Source organism: Echinops telfairi, unplaced genomic scaffold (assembly GCF_000313985.2).
Source record: "Echinops telfairi isolate 266 unplaced genomic scaffold, ASM31398v2 ScPeMD7_5592;HRSCAF=6446, whole genome shotgun sequence".
Lineage (NCBI taxonomy): Eukaryota > Metazoa > Chordata > Mammalia > Afrosoricida > Tenrecidae > Echinops > Echinops telfairi.
Window position 1 is genome coordinate 56,688,814 of NW_022109491.1, and position 22,507 is coordinate 56,711,320.

Sequence of the window (22,507 nt, forward strand, 5' to 3'; positions counted from 1 at the left end):
ACCCTTCATCTCAGGGGCTCTAAGGCCATCTCATGGGACTGTGTAAGGCCCTGCTCAGGAGAAGTGAGATGACCCTTTACTGCTCGGAGAACAAGAAGGAGCGATGGATACTCCCACATGCTCCTATTTGTCCCTATGATGTCTTTCTCCCTTTGCTTTCGCCCCACTCCTGGCAGCACTGCATCCGCCTCTAAAGAGACTCAAGGCAAGGCAGCTGGGATGAAAAGATGGGGCCGCTCGCTCCACTCCCTTAGGGGACTGCCCTGAAGTTGCCATAAGTAAAAGGCATTGTTTGGAGGGCGTTGAACCTGGAAGAGGCTGCTCACCCTTCTGTGTGCCCAGATGGTTCTGATCAAGGGGCATGGGCTACCTTGCCAACCTGGCCCACAGCCCTGGCAAACAGCAGCTGTGCCAGCATCCAACACAAGAAGGGAGGGGAGGGGAACTTCTGCCTAGGGGCTCAGCCCTGGAAACTGAAGCTGCAGTGGGAAAGGGGGTGGAAGGAAGGGGGGGGTGTTAACTCTTTCGGTGACTCTCTCCACTGTGCTGGGGCAGGATAACTGGGGCCAAGAGGGGCCTCCCCCACCAGATCATCATTTCACTGAACTCAAGTTGGGGTGAATGCAGCAGGGGGCGCCTGTGGCACCCTGAGACCCACCACCTCCCCCAAAGACCTTTGTGAAGACATAAGGAGTCTCTTCCCCTGGGGAGCAGAGAACCTGAGGTGTGCCAGGCAGAAGAGAACTGGCCTTCCAGGGGGCCACGGCTCTTTAGAATAAGAATCTGGGCAGCCACTGCAGTGCCGGTGGCAAGCACTTTGTTGTGGTGGCAGCCTTGGCTGGGGTCCCTATTCTATCACCTGTGCAGAATAATCCTGACAAGGAGCAGCCGGCTGCACTTCTCTCACTCCATCTTTCTCACCCTTTAGTCTTTAAGAGATGTGTTCTCAACCGGAAAAGAGTAGGAAACCACAGGGGTGAGAGGTCTGGCTGGCTGTTTCTGTGGCCACTGCACAGGTTGGTTTACCCCCAGGAGGCTGGCCTGCGGGGTATCCGTGCAAGGGTCACAAAGGTGATTCGGGCAGCCTGCCCCACCTGCTATAAGATAAACTCGCCCATTGAGTTTATCTTTTCGCTGCCTTCTCTGACTCCTCTGTTCAGCAAAGGCCTCGGAGAGTGACAGGAGGAGGACTTGTCCCATCTCACGTTAGCTCTGTAAGAATCGGGTTTCTAAGGATGCCACCGGAAAGGACCGGGTGCGTGCATGCACGCCAAGACCTGGACTGCTCCGCATACAGATGGGTTTCTGACAAGCCTAAGAACCAAGAGGTAGGGAATCCAGTGAGAAAGAGGGGAGCTACAGAAGAGCCATTGTGGCTCAGTCTTCTGAGCCTTCGGAAAGCCTTCCTATCAGCTCACTCCCCATCTCCTAGACACCTGAGAGACTTACGTATGTGCTTCTAGACACACTTTGCATCTGCAGATGACACAGCTACCTGGAGGCCAATATGCTTCAGAGCACAGCTCCAGAATAGGCTCCACTAGGTAGGCTTTAAGGTTCGGGTGCGTCTGAGAAATGGGCCTTCTTTGCAGCAGAGCTGCCTGGATGCCCTGTGTGCCCCATATCTTGACCAGCTAGCTCGTGATAACCCCATCCCCTGTCCCTTCCACACTCACACACCTTTCTGAGCCACCTGCCTACCCAGCCAGCTAACGTGGATAGGGAGAACTGTCAGAATAGGCATCAGCAGCTCTCCCTAGGGGATCTACTTCCAGGTCTTCAAACTCTCTCTGCTGGGCCAGCTGCTCCACCCCATCCCCACTTAGACTTCCTAATTCTGTGACCTGCCTGCACCCTTGAAGTCCCCATTCTGAGGTGGGAGAAGGGCAGCGCTCAGCCTTCCTCTGATCATCCACTGGCCCCTCTGGGTTGACACACTTCACTGGTTGTGGAGACAACACCAAGCATATAGCCTTGAACTCTGCAGCCCGTTCCCCTTGGCTTCCTGAAACTGCCCCAAGCTCAGCTGGGAGAAAAGGGAAAATCAAGTCCTGCCTCTTCCAGTGGCTACTTCGAATTAAAGCCCCAGTCCTTTATCTGCACCTCTCTAAGGAACCGGCTAGAAACTTTATTCATACAAATGGACGCATTGGCAGGCAGCATGCAGTTGGAAAGAAACCGTAGCTACCCTTGAGGGCTGGCAGGGCTGGGGTTCCCTTCATCACTCACCGTCAGCACTTCTACTCTAAGCATCTGTGGGGCTGCCCGGGATCTGGGAGGTCTCCTTGAAGATGCAGCACTCTGGGAGGAAGTTCCTCTCTTGGTGTGTGTAATTTACCGCAGGTTTTACCCTCATTTTCTTAGAGGAAAGACCTGTGAAGGAGGGGAAGACTGAAGGGGGGGTGGGGGGGGGTGCGTGGGGGTGGAGTGAGGCTCCCAGAGGTGATGTGACTTTCCCAAGGTCATGTGGCTGATAAGTGACAGCATTGGGTCTGCAGCCCCGGCTTGCCACACACTCTTGAGTGTAGTGTCTTTTCGTCATGGGGAGGGTCTGTGACTCTCTGACTCTCTTTACCCCCTGCCGCTTGTCTCTGGTTGGGGAATGGGTCATGAACTCCAGCATTGCAAAGACCCAGCCAACTGGGGGGTTCCAGATGGGTCACCCTGCTGCACTACCACAGTCTCCCAGAACTCCAGAGCAATTGAGTTCCTGTAATCCCTTGACAAAAGGAGGCCCTGCCTCCTGCCACTTAACTGGTTTCAAAGTTAAGAAGTGCAAACAAAGGGGCCTTTCTGAAAGAAGGGGACTACCTTGAAGGAGGCTGAGGTGCATCCAGTTGCAGCTAATTGCAACCTTGGATGAAACTGGAGCAGGGAAGTGGGGCAGGTGAGTAGGGCCTCCTGCTCACACTGGGAAGGCTCTGATCTTCATGGGCACCCACAACCTGGCAACCCTTTGGTGATCAGGTAAGTAAGCACTGTGACCACTGTGCCACTATGACTCCTCGGTACATGTGAAGTGCTCAGAAAAGTATGGCAACTATTGTAGTTGCCTTGTATGATGGGAGCCATTTCTCAGGGTGGAAGGCAGTGTGCTCACTTGCAGTCCAAGTACCAGCCTCAGCTGTTTCAGCTTCAGAGCCCTGTGGGGGCAGACACACTTCCTTTAGCAGCTTGCTTCATCTCAGGGGCTCTAAGGCCATCTCATGGGACTGTGTAAGGCCCTGCTCGGGAGAAGTAAAATGCTCTGAGAACAAGAAGGAGCGATGGATACCCCCGCATGCTCCTCTTTGTCCCTGTTACATCTTTCTCCCTTTGCTTTCGCCCCACTCTTGGCAGCACTGCATCCGATTCTAAAGAGACTCCAGGAAGGAAAGGTCATGGCACCTGTTGCTGAGGTCAGTTTTCACGGTGCCACTCTTCCTGTCTTGGCCTCTCCCAAGTGCACAACTTGTAAACACAGTGGGACCTACAGTGGGAAGAGGAAACAAGCAATATGTGATGAGTGAACGTGCTGGCAGAAGAGTGAATCGTGGGAAATGTGCATGACTCAGCCCCAGTGCCCCTCATGCCCCCTCATAGTGGGCCCAGGCTGCCAAAAGAGCTCCATGGGAAAAGTCTCCTGATAAAAGTCTTCTCTTATCAGAGGACCTAGGTGGTTTTATAACCCAGCTTAGTGGGTGTGTTAATCTGGGTCGACTCAAGAAACAAATCCAGGGAGACTCGTTTGTATGAGAAAGAGCTTTCTATACAAGAGCAATTGAATATTAAGAAAACATTCCAGCCCAGTCCAGATCAAGTCCATAAATCTGATATTAGCCCTTATGTCCGATACCAATCTGTTAATTTCTCTTCAGACTCTTGCAGCACATGCAGTGATGCCGAATGCAGGAAGACCACAGGCCAGTGGGTGGGAAGTCTTGTGCATCCAGTGGTGGTGGAAGCATCTCAGTGCTGGTGTGGGTCTCTACATAGCTCTTCCAGCTGCAGGGCTCTTTCTTGCTCCATCAGCATAGTGCCATGTGGCTTGTCGACAGGAAGACAAAGCAGAGAGCGTGTGTCCTGCCTCCAGTGAGCTATTTATCTCCTTAGCACCTCCAAATGAGGCCATCAAGCTGCGACCTGATTAACAGGCTAAACTCCATCCCTTCACTCTCAATAGTCTCAAGTTGACACCAGATTAGGTAACTACCACAGAGGATTTGTTTCTCTAGTCAACCCTGACTAACACAGTGGGCTACAGTGCGTTACTCTCTTCCAGGCCCTGGGAGAACCCCCAGATTCCTCAAAATTGGCCTGCCTTTCTCTAAAGAGACTTAAGGGCATGACACCTGCACATTTTAGTCAAGAGCAGGGTTGCTTGACACCCCCTGACTAGATTGCTCTTGAACAGCCACCAGTCTGTCATGGATTTTTAGATATTATCTCCCACCTGCCCACCTCCCCCATGGGCGAGAGTGGGGGCAGACAGTTCTGCTTACAGTCTTCAGCCTGGATTTGTGTAATGAACAGGGAGGTATAAATAGACACCAGATGGTGGAGCAAGTGCTCTGACCTTTTCTTTGACCGGTTCTGCGCCTGCCCCCATGGTGACTGGGAGCCAGACCTGCCCTGTGGGTCCAGAGGGTTGGCGGAGAACCAGAGACTTACAGAACTGTGGCCACCAGCCCCACCCAGGTTCAGTGGCTTCTTCCCTCTATTGAACTGTAAAATGCATCACAAATAGTAGGCATGCCTGCTTCCGTCTCCCCGAAGTGCCGACTGAAGGGAAGAATTCGAGGATGGCAGTGCGTCCAGTCTCTTAAAACTCCAAGAGAGAGTTGAGTGAAGTTGAGGCAAAGGGCACCAAGGTTTGGGATTTTAAAAGAAATGCAGGCACCTGTAGTCCAGGTCACCCTGTTGCAGGGAATATTATCTTCTGAGGTAGTCAGCAGTGAGGCCGAAAACAGAAAAAAACAAACAAAAGCCAAGTGCCATCAAGCCATTACAGCCCATGGTGACTCCCATGTAGGTCAGAGCAAAACTGTGCTCCAGGTGGTGTTCATGGCTGTGACCCTGGGGTAGAAAGAACGTCACCGGGCCTTTCTCTGAGGTGCACTCGGCCTCCAGTCTTTCTGTTAGCAGCTCAGTGCTTAGCCATCTGTGCTAACGCGGGACTTCTTCAGCAACCAAAGGGGCCTTGAGCATGTCAAGTTCAACCCCCTGCTCTGAAGCAAAATGGGCCCACGCTGGATCAGCCAGAGAGTTCTAAAGTCTCTGGAGAAGACCCTCACAAGAACTTCCAGGAACCCATCTGAAAATTTGAGTGCCTTAAGATTTTAAGTGTTGGGCAGCTCCTGCTGCCATCTGGCCTGTCCTTCCTGTTGCTCAAGTCCCTCTGATTCTCCCTGAGGCCAGGGCCCTGGTGTTGCCTTTTGCTCAGCTGTGCTGCCTGAGAGCCGCCAGAGGCTCTGCCCTACTTGGGAACACGGCCCCTTCTTTCACGTCAGGTCTTCGGACCTATGCCAGACCTCCTCAGACTGTGTGTGTAGCTGTTGACATCCCTTGTCACCACGCATCATCTTCCCCAGACATTGGCTTACCCAATTATCGGATTGTAAAAGGGAGGCTTCAAGAGGCGGAAATCTTATGAGGATAGTTGCAAGTTGCCTTGGAACTTGACCCTAAGCCCATCCAATCCTCTTCCTCCCTAAGGTGCGCGCCGGGAGACTCCTGCTGCCTTCGAGGCAGTGAAGACCTGGCCAGGAATTGGTTCCAGTCAGTTGCCATTCCTAAGTCTTCACGCTCAGTTGCATAGTGATCTGATAGCTATTTTCTGCAGGAACCCAACTCTGAAAGTTTCAGCTTTCCTGATAAGACATTGACATCAGCCTGACATAGCTGGAGTGCTTGACACGCCAAGCAACCTGCCGGCCCGTTTGTCGGACTGACCAGGCACCTGGCTGCTTGCCTTCGAGGGGGACAGATCTCATTCACAAATAGTGGAATTGTAATGAGAATATACCTCTCTGGTGTTCGCTCCTTCCCTCCCCTCCCCTCTCACTGTCCAGACCACGGGAGAGGAAAAGAGCCAACAGGAAGTGGTGTTATAAGGGACAGATACATGGAACAGACAAGCAACAGCTTGGTGGGCCATGGCCCTGGTGAAAGGTGCCTCTACCCCTGTGCCTCCCCTTCTGCACAGTCATTGCAGAGGACCCGCTTCAAGAGCTCCCTGAAGCAGAAGAGTGAGCTCCAATCTGGCCACCTCTCAAAACCTTAGATTCTAGCATGGGAGCGGTTAGAAACCACAGGACCAAGCAGATAGGAACAAGATTGAGCAGTGATACAGGGTTGGACGCATGCATAAGCCTCAGACCTGGGTCATCTCACACACACACACACACGTGCGTGCATACATGCACAAAACATTTGCCATTAAGTCAGCTCTGACTCCTGGTAACCCCGTATGTATCCCAGTAGCACTTAGCTCTATAATGCTTTCGATGATGGATTTTTCAGAAGTCCATGGCCTGACCTACTAATGATACACCTCTGGGTGGGTTCAAGTCATCAGCCTTTGGGTGAGTAGCTGAGTGCCTGTTTGCGCCAGCCAGGGACTCTCTTGGGAGTCGAACAAGGCCCATCGATTCTTTCAAGCCTTAGGTACACACACACACACACACACACACACACACACACGCACGCACGTGCGCAAAGACAACCTGCAGAGCTATCCAGGCAGAAGCCAGGACACCAAGCACTGGAAAACACAGGGAAGAGCATGGATTTAGAAGGCAGACATATCTGGACAGGCGGCCTTGCTCTGTGGTCCCTGGGACAGCAGACGAGTGTGGACGCTTGGTGAACTTTTGCCTCCACATTCATAATGTGAGGACTACAGCATTGCCTTCACAGAGTGATTGTGAGCAACCTATGCAAAGTCACTGGAGCAGACCAGCGTGCAGGGCAGCTTTGCTGGTATGGAGCATCAGGCCAGAGCTTGCACAGTCCACAATTCCCAGAAGCTCTCCTCTCCTGAAGAGCACACAGTTGCCCCAACAGGAAAACACTCAGCTGGATTCAGAGAGAGAAATTCTACTAACCTTGAGCACTCTGATAATTGCTTCTGGGCTGAGGCCTGAGAGGGGTTGGGGCCTGCTGGCAGGGAGACAATTGGTGTCAAGGTTAAGACATAACAAGCAGCGCCGTCCAAAAGAACTTCCTGTCCTGGTGGAAATGATCTATAGTCACAGTTGATTATGGTAGTCACTTGCCATATAGGGTTATTAACACCGCTGGCATGTCGATAGTTGACTAAAGAACTAATTTTCATTTTACTTCACTTGAATTAATTGGGACTTAAATATAGCTCCCCATGGTTGGTGCCCATGGTCTGAGACAGCACAGGGCTAGATGTTTGGTGTATAAGCTTTTGAGAGAGTCTGAGTTCTAATTTTGGCTCCACATTTACTCCCTGTGTGAGTCTAAGCCAATTACTGAGTTTCAGTTTGTTTCCTATGTAGAGTGCAGAGAAAATAAAGCCAAGGTATTGGTGAGTCTTATACATGATGTTCCATATAGAAGGTTCAGCTTGGCTCCCAGCATATATGCAGTCGGGGCCCCAACACAAGAAGTTGGCAGGCAGAGGGCCATGGATCTCACCTTTCCCTTGCCTATTCCTCCTCCCGGACAGAACCATATCCTGACACTGATGTCCGTGGCAGCCCAGATCTACAAGCACCCTAGCATCAGGAATGCTGTCAACCTGGTGGTGGTGAAAGTGTTGATAGTGGAAGACGAGCAGTGGGGCCCAGAGGTCTCTGACAACGGGGGCCTTACTCTGCGCAACTTCTGCAGCTGGCAACGGCAGTTCAACCACCCCAGCGACCGCCACCCAGAGCACTACGACACAGCCATCCTGCTCACCAGACAGGTCTGTGGGCTGGAGACCCAGGGGAGGATGGGCGATGGAGGGCGGATCAAGGGAAGGACCACTGGGCTGCCCTTACATGGGAAATGTCTGACCGCAGCCAGAAGCAGAGAGAGAGAGAGAGAGAGAGAGAGAGAGAGAGAGGAAGAGAGGGAGGTCATGAGGACAGGAATCAGAGTGTGAGGTATTTGCAAGGGAAGGAGAAGAATCTCAGAGGGCTCTTTTCCAAAAGTTTGTGACCAGCTGGCTGCTGAGGTCATAGCCAGAGGAAATGGGCTCAAATTGCCAAGAGAGGTTTGGAGTTGGGATTATGCAATGCATTTCATCTTCGGTGGTTTTTAGACACGGGGGCAGGCAAGCACTGGGGTGTCCTCAAAATCAGGACAGTGGCTGCTCTACTGGGAATGGTTCGAGTGGACAGTTTCCTGAAGGGGAGAAAATGGAGTACTAGGTGCCAGGTGCTGTTCCCTCCTCCACACCTCACAACCACCCCTGGACGGGTTAGCCTCCTTTTATCCTGGGGAGACTGAGGCATGGAGCAACCTTCCATTTAAGCGGTAGTGCCCTCATTCAAGCCCAGGCTGGCTTGCCGCAAAGCCAGTGTACTTAGCCACTATGTCATCCTTCGTCTGAGAACAGCCTTGTGAAGTTCTTCAAGCCCTAGGTCATAGTCCACATGGAGAAACAAAGAAGTTCTTAGTGAGTGGCTTTGTAACAGAAACCATTTGGATTTTTAAATTCCCTTCAATTCAGGGCAGCAATAGGGAGAGTTTCTGTTCTATGGCTCTCAGAAATCCAAGCCTTTGTGGTTTGTGGGTTTTGTTGTTGTTTTTGCCCTCTAACAAAAGGAGTCACAAATCACTGAATCAGAGACTTTGCTGCTGCTGCTTCTGCCTTAAGGAAAAAAGAAGAAAAAAAAAAATCAATGCCACATGTGCCCTTCAGACTGATACCTTATGGGAAGTTCAGATACGAAGTTCCACATTCACCGGCACAGGCCCCTCCCTCCCTTCCCTGGTAACTGGCCGCCTTCCCACACATATACTCCTGCTTGCGCTCGTGCTCTCGCTCTCTCACTCTTGCTCTCTCTCCACCAAGCAGAACTTCTGTGGGAAGGAGGGTATGTGTGACACCCTGGGTGTGGCTGATATTGGCACAATCTGCGACCCCAGCAAGAGCTGCTCTGTAATCGAGGACGAGGGACTCCAAGCGGCCTACACGTTGGCCCACGAACTAGGTAAGACTTGCCAGGCCAAGGTCTCCTTTATCATGTCTGAGGCAACTGCCTCTTCCAAGTCCAAGTTACCCAAGCCCAGAAGGAACAGGCAGCCTTCCCTCTTAGCCCTTATCCCGTTGTAATTGAGACAGAAGGTCTGTCACCATGTAGACCCTGTGCTTGACGTCACACAGGGAGAGTGGATATGACTACTGCCTTGGACTGAGTGCACAGCCAAGATGTTAAGATGTTATCTTGTTTACGCCTGCAAGCTGGGAAGCGAATGTTTGGGTGAAGTTGAACTGCTATATACAAGCTAAACAGTAAGGGTTTCTTGAAAAATCAACATAAGGATAATACCATCCAGGCCAACAACTAATAGGCCCACATGTGAAAATGGGGAGGCACCCGTGTTCTTTAGGAGCTCAGACAGCATTCTGAATGGAAAATCCAAAGGGAGTGAGGCGCAAGCTTCCCATGATGGCTGGGTCACTGGGTGGCACTTCGGTGTTGGCAGAAGCTGGCTCTCTCTTGGAGTCCCTGAATGGTGCAAATGGTGAATGCACTCAATTGAAAGGCTGGTAGTTCAGATCCACCCAGAGGTGCCTCAGAGGAAACTGATGACCAACCTCCCCACAGAGCAGCCATTGAGAACCCCCCGGAGCACAGTACTACTCTGACACACAGGGGTCTCCCTAAGTCAGGATCGGCCCTGTGGTAACTGGTTTAGTTTACTGGTTCGACTGTCTCCTACATTAAGCTGGGTCCAGCAGGAAGGACAACAGGGTAGGGCATGCTGGAGAGGAGCGAAGTCAAACCGGGTCTTCCTTCACTGCTCCCCAGGACACGTTCTCAGCATGCCTCACGATGACTCCAAGCCCTGTGAGCGCCTCTTTGGGCCCATGGACAAGCACCACATGATGGCCCCACTTTTCGTCTACCTCAACAAGACGCTGCCCTGGTCGCCCTGCAGTGCCATGTACATAACAGAGTTCCTGGACAGCGGTCACGGTAGATATTACCCAGGCTCCCACCTCCCCACCTTCTCTGCCAGCTGTTGAGCTCCAGCCCCGGCTGGTACTTGCATGACATGGGGAGATAGTTCCGTAGTGCTTTATCAATCACAGAGCACCGTGACACTCAGTGTTGCATGTCAACTCAGAAGAGCTCCCTATCTCAGCCCCCGTGCTGTAACATTTTAACCATCCCCAAAGCATGCTACCTCTTCCTTATCTTCCAATAGCCCGGTCCTGATTGTCTAGAGCAGTTCTCAACCTGTGGGTCGCGACCCCTTTGGGGGTCGAATGACCCTTTCACAGAGGTCGACCGATTCATAACAGTAGCAAAATTACAGTGATGAAGTAGCAACAAAAATAATTTTATGGAGGGGGGGTGGTCATCACAACATGAGGAACTGTATTAAAAGGTCGCGGCATTAGGAAAGTTGAGAACCACTGGTCTAGAGGTTACTAGCCACAAAAGGGGGAACTCGGCCTCAGAAAATGGTCTGGGTTTGAACAGAACTTAAAGGAAAGGAAGGAAGTTTATCGTACATTAGAGGAATTAGAACCAGGTCACAGTGATAGATCACATGATAAGTCAGCAGTAGCCAAATCTCTGTGAACAATTGTGTGACAGTGAGCGGCAGGTGGTGATAGGGAGGTGGCTTGCCTTAGAAAACAGTTCTTGAATTCTTCCCATTGAGGAAGACAGATACACGAATGCAAAGCTCTGACACTGTCCAGGCAGTGATACTCTGCCTTTATTGTTTGCATGACAACATTTGTAAGGACAGATGTACATGCCTAATGATTAGGTGAGTTAAATTAATATGGACCCTTGGATGGTGCAATCCAATACTACTAACCAAACTACTTACCAAAAGGTTGGCATCAATTCAGAGGCACTGGTAACCTGCTTCTGAAAGGTACTCTGTCTCCGTGGGATCACTAGGAGCGGAAATGGAATGGATGGGTTGGGTTTGGCGCGTTTACAGTCGGATTTCCATTAACTATGTACCCTTGGCCCTCACTGAATGATCAAGGGAAAATGCACTCTAGATGTTCTTGGTGACAAAAGAAAATCAGTCCTTAAAAACAATGCTACTGATAATAAAAGATTGGATGGGCCCTTTGTAGATAATTGGGTGCTGGCACTTTCAGTTGAGCTCAAAGGAACTGCTTTCCATCCAATCGATAGACATTCCAGTGTGACATGGGAGGCTCCAGAGAAAAGGATATCCTGCCCCTTACCCTCATCCTCTGCTTCCTCCATCTCTCAGGAGACTGCCTCCTGGATGCCCCCACTTCACCACTGCCCCTCCCAACAGACCTTCCGGGGCGCAGGACCCTCTATGCACTGGACCAGCAGTGCAAGCAGATCTTTGGGCCAGGCTTCCGCCACTGCCCCAACACCTCTGTGCAAGACATCTGCACCCAGCTCTGGTGCCATTTGGAGGGCACCGAGCCCTTGTGTCACACCAAGAATGGCAGCCTGCCTTGGGCAGATGGGACGCCTTGTGGGTCCAAGCACCTCTGCTGGGAAGGCAGCTGTCTGCCTGAAGAGGAAGTGGAGCGGCCCAAGGTGAGTGGCAGCCAATGGTCAGCACTGGGGAGGGAGGATGTTTCACAAGGGAGAACAATACTTGGGAGTCCGGAACTAAGAGACTTCGGGACTAAGGGACTCTGGGCTTTGCTGCAAGGTCTGACCCTATCATATCATTCACCTTTTAACAAACAAACCAAAGCTTATTTATCCAAAAGATTTGAGGCAGTACTCCTAGGCAAAAGAATGATGTTACCATTCTTCCAGAGACTTCTTGAGCACCCCCTTCGAAAATGCTTGGGAGGGAGGCAACATGAAGGCTTGGTGATAAACTATGGAAGACTGACAGAAACATTGGCACAGGTCATTCGATAAGTAGAAGTCATTTTTAACACGATTCCTGGCACAGAGGGTGACAGCAGAAGTTACTGTGGTTAGGTGCTATCGAGTCAGTTCCAATGCCTCCCGACCCTGTGTGCCACCTCGTCCCCGTGCTGTCCTCACAGTGGCTCTTAGGTGTGAGCCCGTGTTTGCAACCACTGTCGACCCCTCTCATTGAAAGCAAGAGGAGGCACATTCAGTTCATTAAGAATTGAGTGAAAAGTCTTCGTGTTGAACCCATGTGGGAGCTGAGTCATTCCTAAGGAGCCTTGGGGCCAGGGAATGGGATGGGGGTGGGGAGGGGAGAGAGGTGGGGACAGTGACTATGAGAGTAAGGGTGAGGATTCCATACTCTAAGTGCAGAAGGAATAAGGTCTGCCTCCAACCAGGCGGAGAAACTTGGCCCTCTACAGAGTCAATGTGCAAGAAATGCCAGAGAGGGGTTTTCAATGATTTGCTTCTCTGCCTTGCTCTAATACTCCACATGTGAGGCTGATCAAATTTCTCTCCCCACATCGAGCCATACCGATGAAATAGCATCCTACTAGCTTCCCAGGCTGGGACCAACCCAGCCTGAAGCTCCAGGGTGGCCTGGAATTCTAGAGACCTGGCCTCAGTCGGATGTCTTCTGAACTGAGACCCAGGAGCTTGTGTGGGAAGTGTCAATCACCCTGTCCTATACGCTTCTTCTCAGCCTCCTTCCACCCTCCCTCGTGATCGCAGACACTGGTGTGCATCTGCTAGGGGCCGATTCCCTCCTAGCCCAGTCTCCTCAGCAGTAGAGGAGGAAGCTGGCAAGCTATGAGGTTTACAACAAATTTTGAAGGCAAGAAGACAGATCATAAACTATGACGGTAAATCAAAAGTTTTGCTAATAAGGTCTGTGTTCACACATGCATGGGTTTATTCTAAGCAAGCATGTTTATACATGTCTCTACAATCAGTACAGAGACAAGTTCTCTCAGCAACACATTCATCTTAGTCTCGTGAGGGTGCCTTCACAAAAAGAAAGAAAGAAAAGATCCAATCAAAACAGTGGCTCTGAAGAGCCCCTGCTAGACCAACTAAATGCAGGGCAGAGTTGTCCGCTCAAAAGGTTATAGTGACTGACTGTTTGGGGGGATTCCGGAGGAATAATCTTGACAGATTTTCTAGGACACAAGAGCTTATGAAGAAGGGTTGGGAAAAAATTGAAAACTTCATTGCTGAGTAAAGGTCAGAAAAGTTGTGCCAAGGAATGTGTGTCCTTTACCGCTGTATACTTTTTTCAAGGATAGCCAGGGCTGTCCTGTGGGAATGTCATTGGGACGCTTGACCCCATCCACCCTGTGTCCCTGACCTTGCCCCTTTAGACTTCTTTCTTGTTCCCCGAACTCCAAGAACCTTTGAAAGGGACGTGGCATGAGTCCTTTGAGGATGTCAAGACTGCTGTTTTGACGTGGTGTCAGGCAAAGAGCATCGACTTCCTCAGGGAAAGGGTTAACGAGAGATGAAGCACCGCGTCCCAAAGTTTGTAGACCGAGATGGAGGACCTGTGGAGGAGTGAGCCTCTCACGTTTGATATTATGGTTTCATGAAGGTGTCTATGATTTATATCAATTCCTTTTTAGCCTACTATCATATCACATAAGGCTAGGACCCTATCTTTGGTAAGAAAAGGCCTTCGCAGGGGTGTATTGAGAGAAAAAGTATAAAAAGGTAGGGACAAAATCATGCCAATGGTTTTATCTGTGCAGTTCTACTTTGCTAGTGTTAATATTTTTTATAGTTGTCGGTTTTTCACGTTTTACAAAAGGAACTGTTGCTTATTTTCATCATTGTTTTCTTGGGTACTACAACCAGATCAATAACAAAGCATCTGCCCAGTCCGCATTTTTACATGTGCGGTGGCATCTATGGGTAAATTGATTGCATTCACCATGTAGGGAAGGGTTACTTTGATCATTTTTGACCAGCCATCTTCAGTCTGAAAATATGTGTAAGACTCTCCCAAGGCCAAAGCGTTGTTCTCATAGGTCAGTTGTAAAACTGGAAGCAACTGTGTGTATGTCTTCAGCATTTTCCATCCTGGACCTGTGGACGGACTGTGGACTAATGACTGACTACACATTAGTAACTGTGGACTAAGGACAAACCCTGCCAGTGATTGCCACTTTAGTCCAGGGCTTCTCAACTGCAGTACTCTTGACATTTGGGGCAGGGAACGTCTCCCTTGGAGGGGGAGAGGGTTCTTCTATGCATTGTAGGGTTTTCAGCGGAATCTCTTCTGTCCCATTCCCTAAATACCAGTAGCACTCTTCCCCAGTTGTCACAACCGAAATGTCTCCCCAGATTGCCAGTCATCTCCAAGGGAACAAAAGCAGCCCAGATTGAAAACCCTTACATTTGGACTCATGCTTATTCCTATAAAAGACTCTCATTTATCCATTCACTCAGCCAACATCATAGCGAGCATCTTAGTAAGGACGAGGACTGATGGATCACTCCAAGGATCCATCACTTGGGAATTAGCAATGAGCACAGCTCACTTCACCAAGAAGGCCACACATGCTAACTGCCTGGACTGCATGCATAAGAATAACTAGGTGAAGAAATCAGGGCAGTGGCCACCGGGCTACACAAGAGACTGGACATCCTTACTCATCCCCACATTCAGTGCCGTGTTGTGTGTTACAGGCTGTGGTGGATGGAGCCTGGGCCCCATGGGGACCGTGGGGTGAATGTTCCCGCACCTGTGGTGGAGGAGTTCAGTTTTCATACCGTGAGTGCAAGGACCCTGAGCCTCAAAACGGAGGAAGATACTGCCTGGGTCGGAGAACTAAGTACCAGTCATGCCAAACAGAGGAATGCCCACCCAATGGTAATGGCACTTAGGGCAGTACTAGCCAAAGCAGCCACAGCTGTTGCTGCAACAAATCCCTCAAGGGGGAGTAGGGTGGGTCTTCTGAGGAATAGCATGTTTTTCTGAGCTCCCTACATAAAAGGGTGCTTTAAGGTGTCAACATTGGAGGCCATCCTTAGAGACCCTGACAGCTTTTATTGTGTGGGAGAGCCTGGCCAAGTCAAGAAGAGGAAGTGCCCCTGTCTTCGCATGCGGATGCAGAGGATGCCACTCCCTAAGTTCCTCAGGAAAGGACTTTGCAAGGGGGCTAGTGTCTAAGATAAAAATCTTCCTCGAGGCATGTGAATCTTCATCTGTGTGTATAAAGGAAGTGTTTTCCAAAGCAAGTTCAGAGCCAAACCTCCAAAGTCTTTCTAGCCAACATTCAGCCCCGGGGCAGTGGGAGGATTTCTGATTCTGATTCCATCACACATTCCTTCTCAGAAGAGTTGCCTATCTTCCCTGAGGACCATAGCAACTGCCCTGGTGAACCTTCCCAGGGGGCAGCGCTGCCTTTACCGCCCTGTGGAATATTCTCTTCCCCGGTACTCACAAGAAAGCACACGTACTAACTTAGAAGTAGGAAGGACATCAGAATAGCTTGGCAGAGGGACTCATTCCACATTCTCCACTCCCCATTGCTCCCAGCTCCCCTTTGTGCAGCTCCAGGAAGGATTGGCAGGCATGAAAAGACAAGTAGAGCCTTAAGAGACACTCATTCAAGTGCAAAGATAAACTGGCATTGGGGTTGGTGTCTAACATAGGAATCTGTAGTCATTGCAGTTTTGCAAAATGGGAAAGATCAGAAGCGGCAGGAAGCTCCAGAAACTTTGCCCTGAAATTGTGAGGGTTTAGGTGGCATCCGGGGTAAAGTGTGCCTGGTCCTTTAATCAAGATGGGTGTGGTAAGAATGAATGTGAAGTAGAAGGTGGATGTGGGCAATAGGTGACATCATGGTTTCATAGGCATCAGGATCAGCCTTTTCCATCAAGTGTTTGTTCGTACGTCTTGTCTACCTCGGCCTGTGGTAGGTAGTGTAAATATAATCAATGACATACAAAATGTACACACCATGGCCTCTGTGCTGAAAGAGTTTACAGTTCATTAAAAGACATAGCCGTTTTACTCAGCAAAGTTCAAAGCCAACCACCATCGACCTGATGCCAATGTCTAGCAACCTTGTAGGACAGAGTGGAACTGCCCCAGGGAATTTCCATAGTTACAATCTTTATGGAAGCAACTGCAGATCTTTCCCCCTCGATGTGACTGCTGGGTTTGCGCCCCCAACCTACCAGTTAACACTTGAAGTCCCGAGGGATTCAGAGAAACTAAAAGCCCAAAGCTTCTAGGGAGAGTTAGAACTAGGCAGGACTGAGAAGGTGAAGAAGCATGAGGTGGGCACTTAGAGGTGGAGGAAAAGGTTTGAGCAGGGTGATTAGTTCAGAGTCCCAGTCAACTTGCTCACTGCTAATCAAACAGGTTAAGTTTCTGAGTCTGTCCAGAGGCCCCTCAGAAGAAAGGCCTGGCAACCTACTGCCGAAAAACCTGCCACTGAAGCCCCTGTAGAGCTCGTTTCTACCCTGATGCACAGGAGGTGCCGTAAGTCAGAGCCGACTTGTTGGCAGCTGTTTTATTCATTTGGTGGTTAGCTTAGTTGGACGATTGCGGAATGTGGTAGCATTTACAGTAGAGCTTCTTGAAAGCTAGAAATAGCATTTGGAGCTTCTCCATCGTGGGTGCCCATCAGGTTACCTGGTGAGCTTTTGAAACCCAGAGGCCCAGAACTCTACTCCGATGTCCTGAATCAGAATCTGTGGCCATCTGTGTTTTGAAAAACCTCCATAGGTCACGTAGAGGAGTGGAGGAACAGCTGGAGTAAAGAACCTCTGCAGTGAGAGCATGGATTATGACAGGACCGTGAACAAAACCCGAGTCTTATTTTAGACAGCCTGATCTTGGCAGCAGTTTGCAGTAAGAGTGAAAGGAGGCGGGCTGTATTGAAGGCACTGGATACTAAGTCTTGCGTGAAGTCGTGAGCCCTGGCTACAATCATAGGACTTAGGGCAGACTGGAAGTAGTGGATGGTTATTGCTATTGAGGTGCCATCAGGTTGATTGTGACTCGTAGCGGTCTCTGTGACAGAGTAGAGTAGCCAGCACAGTGTTTCTGAACCTCCCACCGAGCCACTGAGTAAGTTCCGACCACCAACCACCTAACTGTGCCACCTCCAATAAGCCAGCGAGTCAAAACTGACTCCTAGCGACCCGACTGGACAGGATAGACCTGCCCCTGTGAGTTTCTGAGATTTTAACTGCTTATGGAAGCAGAAAGCCCAGTCTTTCTCCCGATCCGTGCCACCAAGGGGTATTGAAGTATTTTAGGAGACACCCGGGTTTCCCGTTTGGGATGGAATAATGACCGTACACTTCAATGAAAATCATGCGAGTTAGTGGTACAACCGTATGCTTTGGGACCTTGCTAAGTTGCAAGTAATAGCAGAGCATACAAATAGAGTTTCCCCTTTGAAAACAAAGCTATTATGGGGTCAGTTCCAACTCAAGAGTGACCCCAGGCGGGTCATAGTAAGTCTATGTGCACTGTAGGCTTTTCAGTGGCTGATTTGTTGTGGGGAAATATACTACCAGACCTTTTTATGGAGAGACCTCTGAGTGACTCAGACCTCCAGTTCACAGCCAGTCACGTTAGCTGTTTAGACCAGCTAGGGACTCCGGTTGTCTCTGAGCTCCCCAGAGTGAAATGAAGTGCGGTACAGAGGCAAGATCAGAGACAACAAGTCCTTAGCTGCATGCCGACTGTCACAAAGGAAGTCAAGAGAGAGAGGCTGATGAGCAGATGGCCAAAAACGCCGTTCCGTGCACCATGCAGTGCCTTCCAGCATACGGAATTGCTCCCTGTCCCCATACAGTTTTATTTCATCTATAGAATGGAGTTAGTGACATTCCAAAAGATCCCAGAATGCTCCACACTGAAGTTAGAAGGCTTCTTTCTTGCCCTTTTGATGGAAACTCAAAACCGGATCTAGGTCAGGATATGCCCAGGGAAAGTAGACCCAGATGACCCTGGACCTGTGTTCCTATGTCAGAACTAAGCAGAAAGGTTCCCCGAGTCCAGGCACATCCCCCACCCCCACTGTCCCTGCTTTTCTGTGCCCTGCTTCTGCTCCAGGATGGTGTGTTATTCTGTCTTGTCTGCCTCTTCTTAGGGAAAAGCTTCAGGGAGCAGCAGTGTGAGAAATACAATGCCTACAACTACACTGACATGGATGGGAATCCCCTGCAGTGGGTCCCCAAGTACACAGGGGTGTCGCCCCGGGACCGCTGTAAGCTGTTCTGCCGAGCCCGAGGGAGGAGCGAGTTCAAAGTGTTTGAGACCAAAGTAAGACTCCTAGAACTCAGATCCAGAGAAGGGCAGGAAGCTCACCTGTCCTCGGCCACTGGATGGCAGCTTCTGGTCTCACCAGTGCCATCTCTGGTCTCTCTTACCTCACTGCAGGTGATCGATGGCACCCTCTGTGGGCCGGAGACACTGGCTATCTGTGTCCGCGGCCAGTGCATCAAGGCTGGCTGTGACCACGTGGTGGACTCTCCCAGGAAGCTGGACAAGTGTGGGGTGTGTGGGGGCAACGGCAACTCTTGCAGGAAAATCTCTGGCTTATTCAACCCCTCCAGGTAAGTGCCCCCATTCCTGGGTGAAAGATCAAAGTGGGTAAGAACACCGGCTTTGGGTTCCGGCCTAAGCTTGAATGGTGGCTGTCACATACTGTACTAGCTATGTCATGTCAACACTCTGAGCTGCTCTTTTCTGTAGTGCTGCAGGTAGGAATAGATTGTCTCTGAATCCGTTGTCATGACGCTGCTCAGAGTATGCTGGCTGTCTGCACCGAGAGCAGCCCCTCCAAGCTGGTTTGGGGAAGGGCATCTCCCCCTACACCTGAGAACCCCTGTCCTCCCTAGCTCTGGTGGATCTTCGGAACGGGCTACAGTGATCTTCGGAATGTGGTCTCAGTGCTTTGATGAACCTCAGAATTCCAGGCACTTGCCTCGCATCATTCCTTCCCACTTTCATATAGCCCCTGGTGATTTCCAAAGTGCCTTCCCTTCCTAAAATAATTCTTTGAGGTGAGCGAGGCAAAAATAATATGATCCCCATTTTTCACATGAAGAAGTTAAGGCATAAACAATGACGTGGATCTTATAAGGTTACATGGATCGTTAATGACAGAGCCCCAAGGAGAACTCAAAGGTCCTTTACACCTGGGCAACTTTTCTTCTGCCAATTCATGCAGCTCCTTAGAGAGTAAGAACAATGTGATATGTCTTATGTGATGCACACTTTGCCACTCTGGTGTCTGGGACATATATCCATCCTTCCTGCCGGCTACAGGAGCCTCCATCCCTCCTTCCACTCTGACCACCCACAGTATTTCAAGAGTTTTTGAAAAGTACTTACTAGTATTGTAACTAGGGAACTCTTGTCCCCTCCCTACCCCATTCTCTCCCCCCATCTCCTCTCTCCCCCGCCTGCTCTCTCCTCTCGCTCGCTTTCTCTCCTCGCTGGATTCAGAGAACAAAATCTGCCAAGAGAAAACAAGCTCAGGGTTTTCAAACTTAAACTCAAAGGAGAGGAGGAAGAACAACAGACTGGGCTACCCAGACACTGTGTCCCTTAACCTGATCTCTCTTGGGCATCGCATACTCTCATAGCTGCTCAGGGTAAACAGCTGTCCCCAGCTGGACATAAGTCAAGAAGAGCAAAGAACCAGATGGACTCTCCTCTTCAATATTCTTCACTTTCTTCCCACCCAGTGTAGCCCAGATACTTTCCCCTAAGAAGAAAAGAACAAAAGCCAAAGACTCTCCACCCCACACAAAGCACTAAGCCTCCCACAGAAGGAAAGCATTTCCCAAGACAGCATAATATCAGTGCAGAGCGCAGGGTGTGCTGAACATGCCCAGAGAAAAGAGTGTTAGACGCATTTGTTTCTCCCCGGTTCCCGACCTCGGGCCATATTAACCAAGCAGGAGCCATGCAGTACCAGCAACTGATAGACTCAAAGAAGTGCAATGAGATTTCTATCATCCTCCAAGAATTTGGAAACTACCGCCTCTTGGTCAATGGAGGCTTTCATTTTGCTACGATGCTGAACGGGTTTCAGCAGAGCTTCCAGACTAAGACAGGCTGGGAAGACCAGCCTGGCAATCTACTTCCAAAAACCAGTCACTGAAAACCCTACGGGTCACGATGGTCTGATCCAGGGGTGCAGAGGGTCACTGTGACTCAGGTAAGCAGCAAACGACGGGGTTGAGGGAAGGCGTCTGTAAAGCAGATTTCTGCGTGTGGTTCTGAGCACAGTGAGTAGAGCTGGATAAGCAATGTTTTACACCAGTGTCAAGGACTGAGTACACTTCAGCTCTCCTTTCAGTAAAGAGGTGGCAGGTCTTATAGGATGGATGCAGATCTTTAAACCCTTCTGGGCTTTCTTCCTCTTTGGACTGTTGGCAAGACTCATGTATCTAAACTCTTCAACCCAAACTTTGGAAATAGAGTTGCCAAATGGAATCAAAGCCCTTGAAAACTCCAAAGTACAAAGCATTCCTCTCTGCCTCCGCAGGTAATTTGTTTAGAACTTTAAGACCCATTGCATAATTATCTGCTGACTGTTTCTATCCCAGCCCAGTTGTGAGCATGCTAACTCCCTGAGGCACCGGCATGATGTCGGCTGTGTAACCCTGGGTTCTAAGGGCCCCTTTCTGTTCTTATCATAGTTATGGCTATAATGACATCGTCACCATCCCAGCTGGTGCCACTAACATTGATGTGAAACAAAGGAGCCTCCCCGGCGTGCAGAATGATGGCAACTACCTGGCGCTGAAGACCTCTGATGGACGGTACCTGCTCAACGGTAACCTGGCCATCTCTGCCATGGAGCAGGACATCTTGGTTAAAGGGACTATTCTTAAGTACAGTGGTTCCATTGCCACCTTGGAAAGGTTGCAGAGTTTCCGGCCTCTACCTGAGCCGCTGACTGTCCAGCTCCTGACAGTTCCTGGTGAGGTCTTTCCCCCAAAAGTCAAGTACAGCTTCTTTGTTCCGAATGATGTGAACTTCAGCATGCAGAACAGCAAGGAGAGAGTCACTACCCACATCATCCAGCCCCTGCTCAATGCACAGTGGGTCCTGGGGGAATGGTCGGAGTGCTCAAGGACCTGTGGGGCTGGCTGGCAGCGGCGGACTGTAGAGTGCTGGGACTCCACAGGCCAAGCTTCAGCCACCTGCGAGGAGGCTCTGAAACCCGAGGATGCCAAGTCCTGTGGAAGCCAACCATGCCCTCTGTAAACGGGGGGGCAGGGACCGGCATGTTCGTGGTCTTGGGGCACAGGGGCATAGACAAGGACCTCCACCATGGTGATTCTACATAGTGAGGTGGTACGTCCTGCCCAGCCCTCCTATTGCCACTGCCCCTTGGATACTACATGAACTCATAACGGGGAGCAGACGAGGGGATGGATGAGACAGATCCTTCAGGAACTATCTAGTCCATTGGACCTTGCTTTGGTTCATATAGAAGATATAGGTTAAAAGGTAAAAAGTACACTTATTGACCTGAACAGGAGACTCCCGAGTCAATCTGTTTGCAAAATACTGCCCAAGTTTAATGGGGGTGGGGGAGAACTTTTCTATTTGTATTCCCCAGTAAATAATCTACCTCAGAGGGGGGAAAAATTAGTAAATGGTATGGGAAGCTCTATGGTAATTTTCCGAGTGTGCATCAGAGCTGTGGCCCTGGGCTGTCTTTTTAAAACGATGATGACTATCTTCAGTATTAAAATCCACTGCCTGAAGGGCTGCAGGAATTCAAGGTTGTGGGGAGCCAGACATTCTCAGGCGTCCACCTGCAGGGATGGAGCCATTTCAAGTATTTATGCAAATATGTCTCCAAACTAAAGTGTGATCTTGTGCGAATGTCAAGGTCTGGTCAGCTTCGTGATCTCTGTGAAAGGGGAGGGGACGTGAAGCCCCAAGATGAAGACTGCCCTAGGTGGGCTCATCTCAGACACACAAGAAGGCTGGCATCGTGCCTGACTGGGTCTCTTCAGGCCTCGTTCCTCGGTAAATAATACAGATATTGCTTTATGTTCTGATATGCCTGCTGAGCCCAGGTCATTTGGGCAACGTTGTTCATTTGTTTCATCTCAACTGCATCTCTTGGTCTCCAAGCCAGCCTCATCAGGATCACCTGGAGGACTTATTAAAACATGGATTTGCTGGACCCCCACCCCCAGCGTCTCTGTTTGAATGGATAGGGCCTGAAAATTCGCCTTTCTCACAAGCTCCAAGGTGACATGGATGCTTGGTTTGGGAACCACACTTTCAGGGCCACCGCACTAGAGGCAGCTTCCAAGTCCGAGCTACTAATAATGACAGGAGGCCTCTGCCCTGACTCTTCGTGAGAAAGGAAGTCTGATCCCATTATGCATGCCTCCCCACCATCGCTTTAACGCCACAAGACTCTCCTTTCATTATCTGAGCAACATCATTCCAATGCCCTCAG

General features: G+C 50.2%; 1 protein-coding gene across 2 annotated transcripts; it reads left to right on the forward strand.

The window, feature by feature from the left end:
* Positions 1-2,891: 2,891 nt before the first annotated feature.
* ADAMTS8 (ADAM metallopeptidase with thrombospondin type 1 motif 8) lies at positions 2,892-22,231 on the forward strand. 2 transcript variants are annotated; one of them, XM_004714215.2, is made up of 9 exons: positions 2,892-2,967; positions 7,676-7,915; positions 9,014-9,149; positions 9,972-10,139; positions 11,410-11,711; positions 14,730-14,913; positions 18,158-18,330; positions 18,448-18,623; positions 20,721-22,231. In XM_004714215.2, the coding sequence occupies exons 2-9, from the start codon at positions 7,694-7,696 to the stop codon at positions 21,289-21,291; spliced, it is 1,932 nt and encodes a 643-aa protein (XP_004714272.2). In that variant the 5' UTR covers positions 2,892-2,967; positions 7,676-7,693; the 3' UTR covers positions 21,292-22,231. The 2 variants fall into 2 exon arrangements, with proteins under 2 accessions (XP_004714272.2, XP_045151264.1); XM_045295329.1 differs by lacking the exons at positions 2,892-2,967; positions 9,014-9,149 and having other exon boundaries at positions 7,833-7,915.
* The last annotated feature ends 276 nt before the right edge of the window (positions 22,232-22,507 follow it).

Bases quoted from the DNA above. Each gene is read 5' to 3' on its own strand.
- ADAMTS8 (XM_004714215.2), top strand. From the start codon at position 7,694: ATGTCCGTGGCAGCCCAGATCTACAAGCACCCTAGCATCAGGAATGCT. The intron at 18,331-18,447 runs GTAAGACTCCTA...ACCTCACTGCAG, and splicing joins TCAAAGTGTTTGAGACCAAA to GTGATCGATGGCACCCTCTG. The intron at 18,624-20,720 runs GTAAGTGCCCCC...TTCTTATCATAG, and splicing joins GGCTTATTCAACCCCTCCAG to TTATGGCTATAATGACATCG.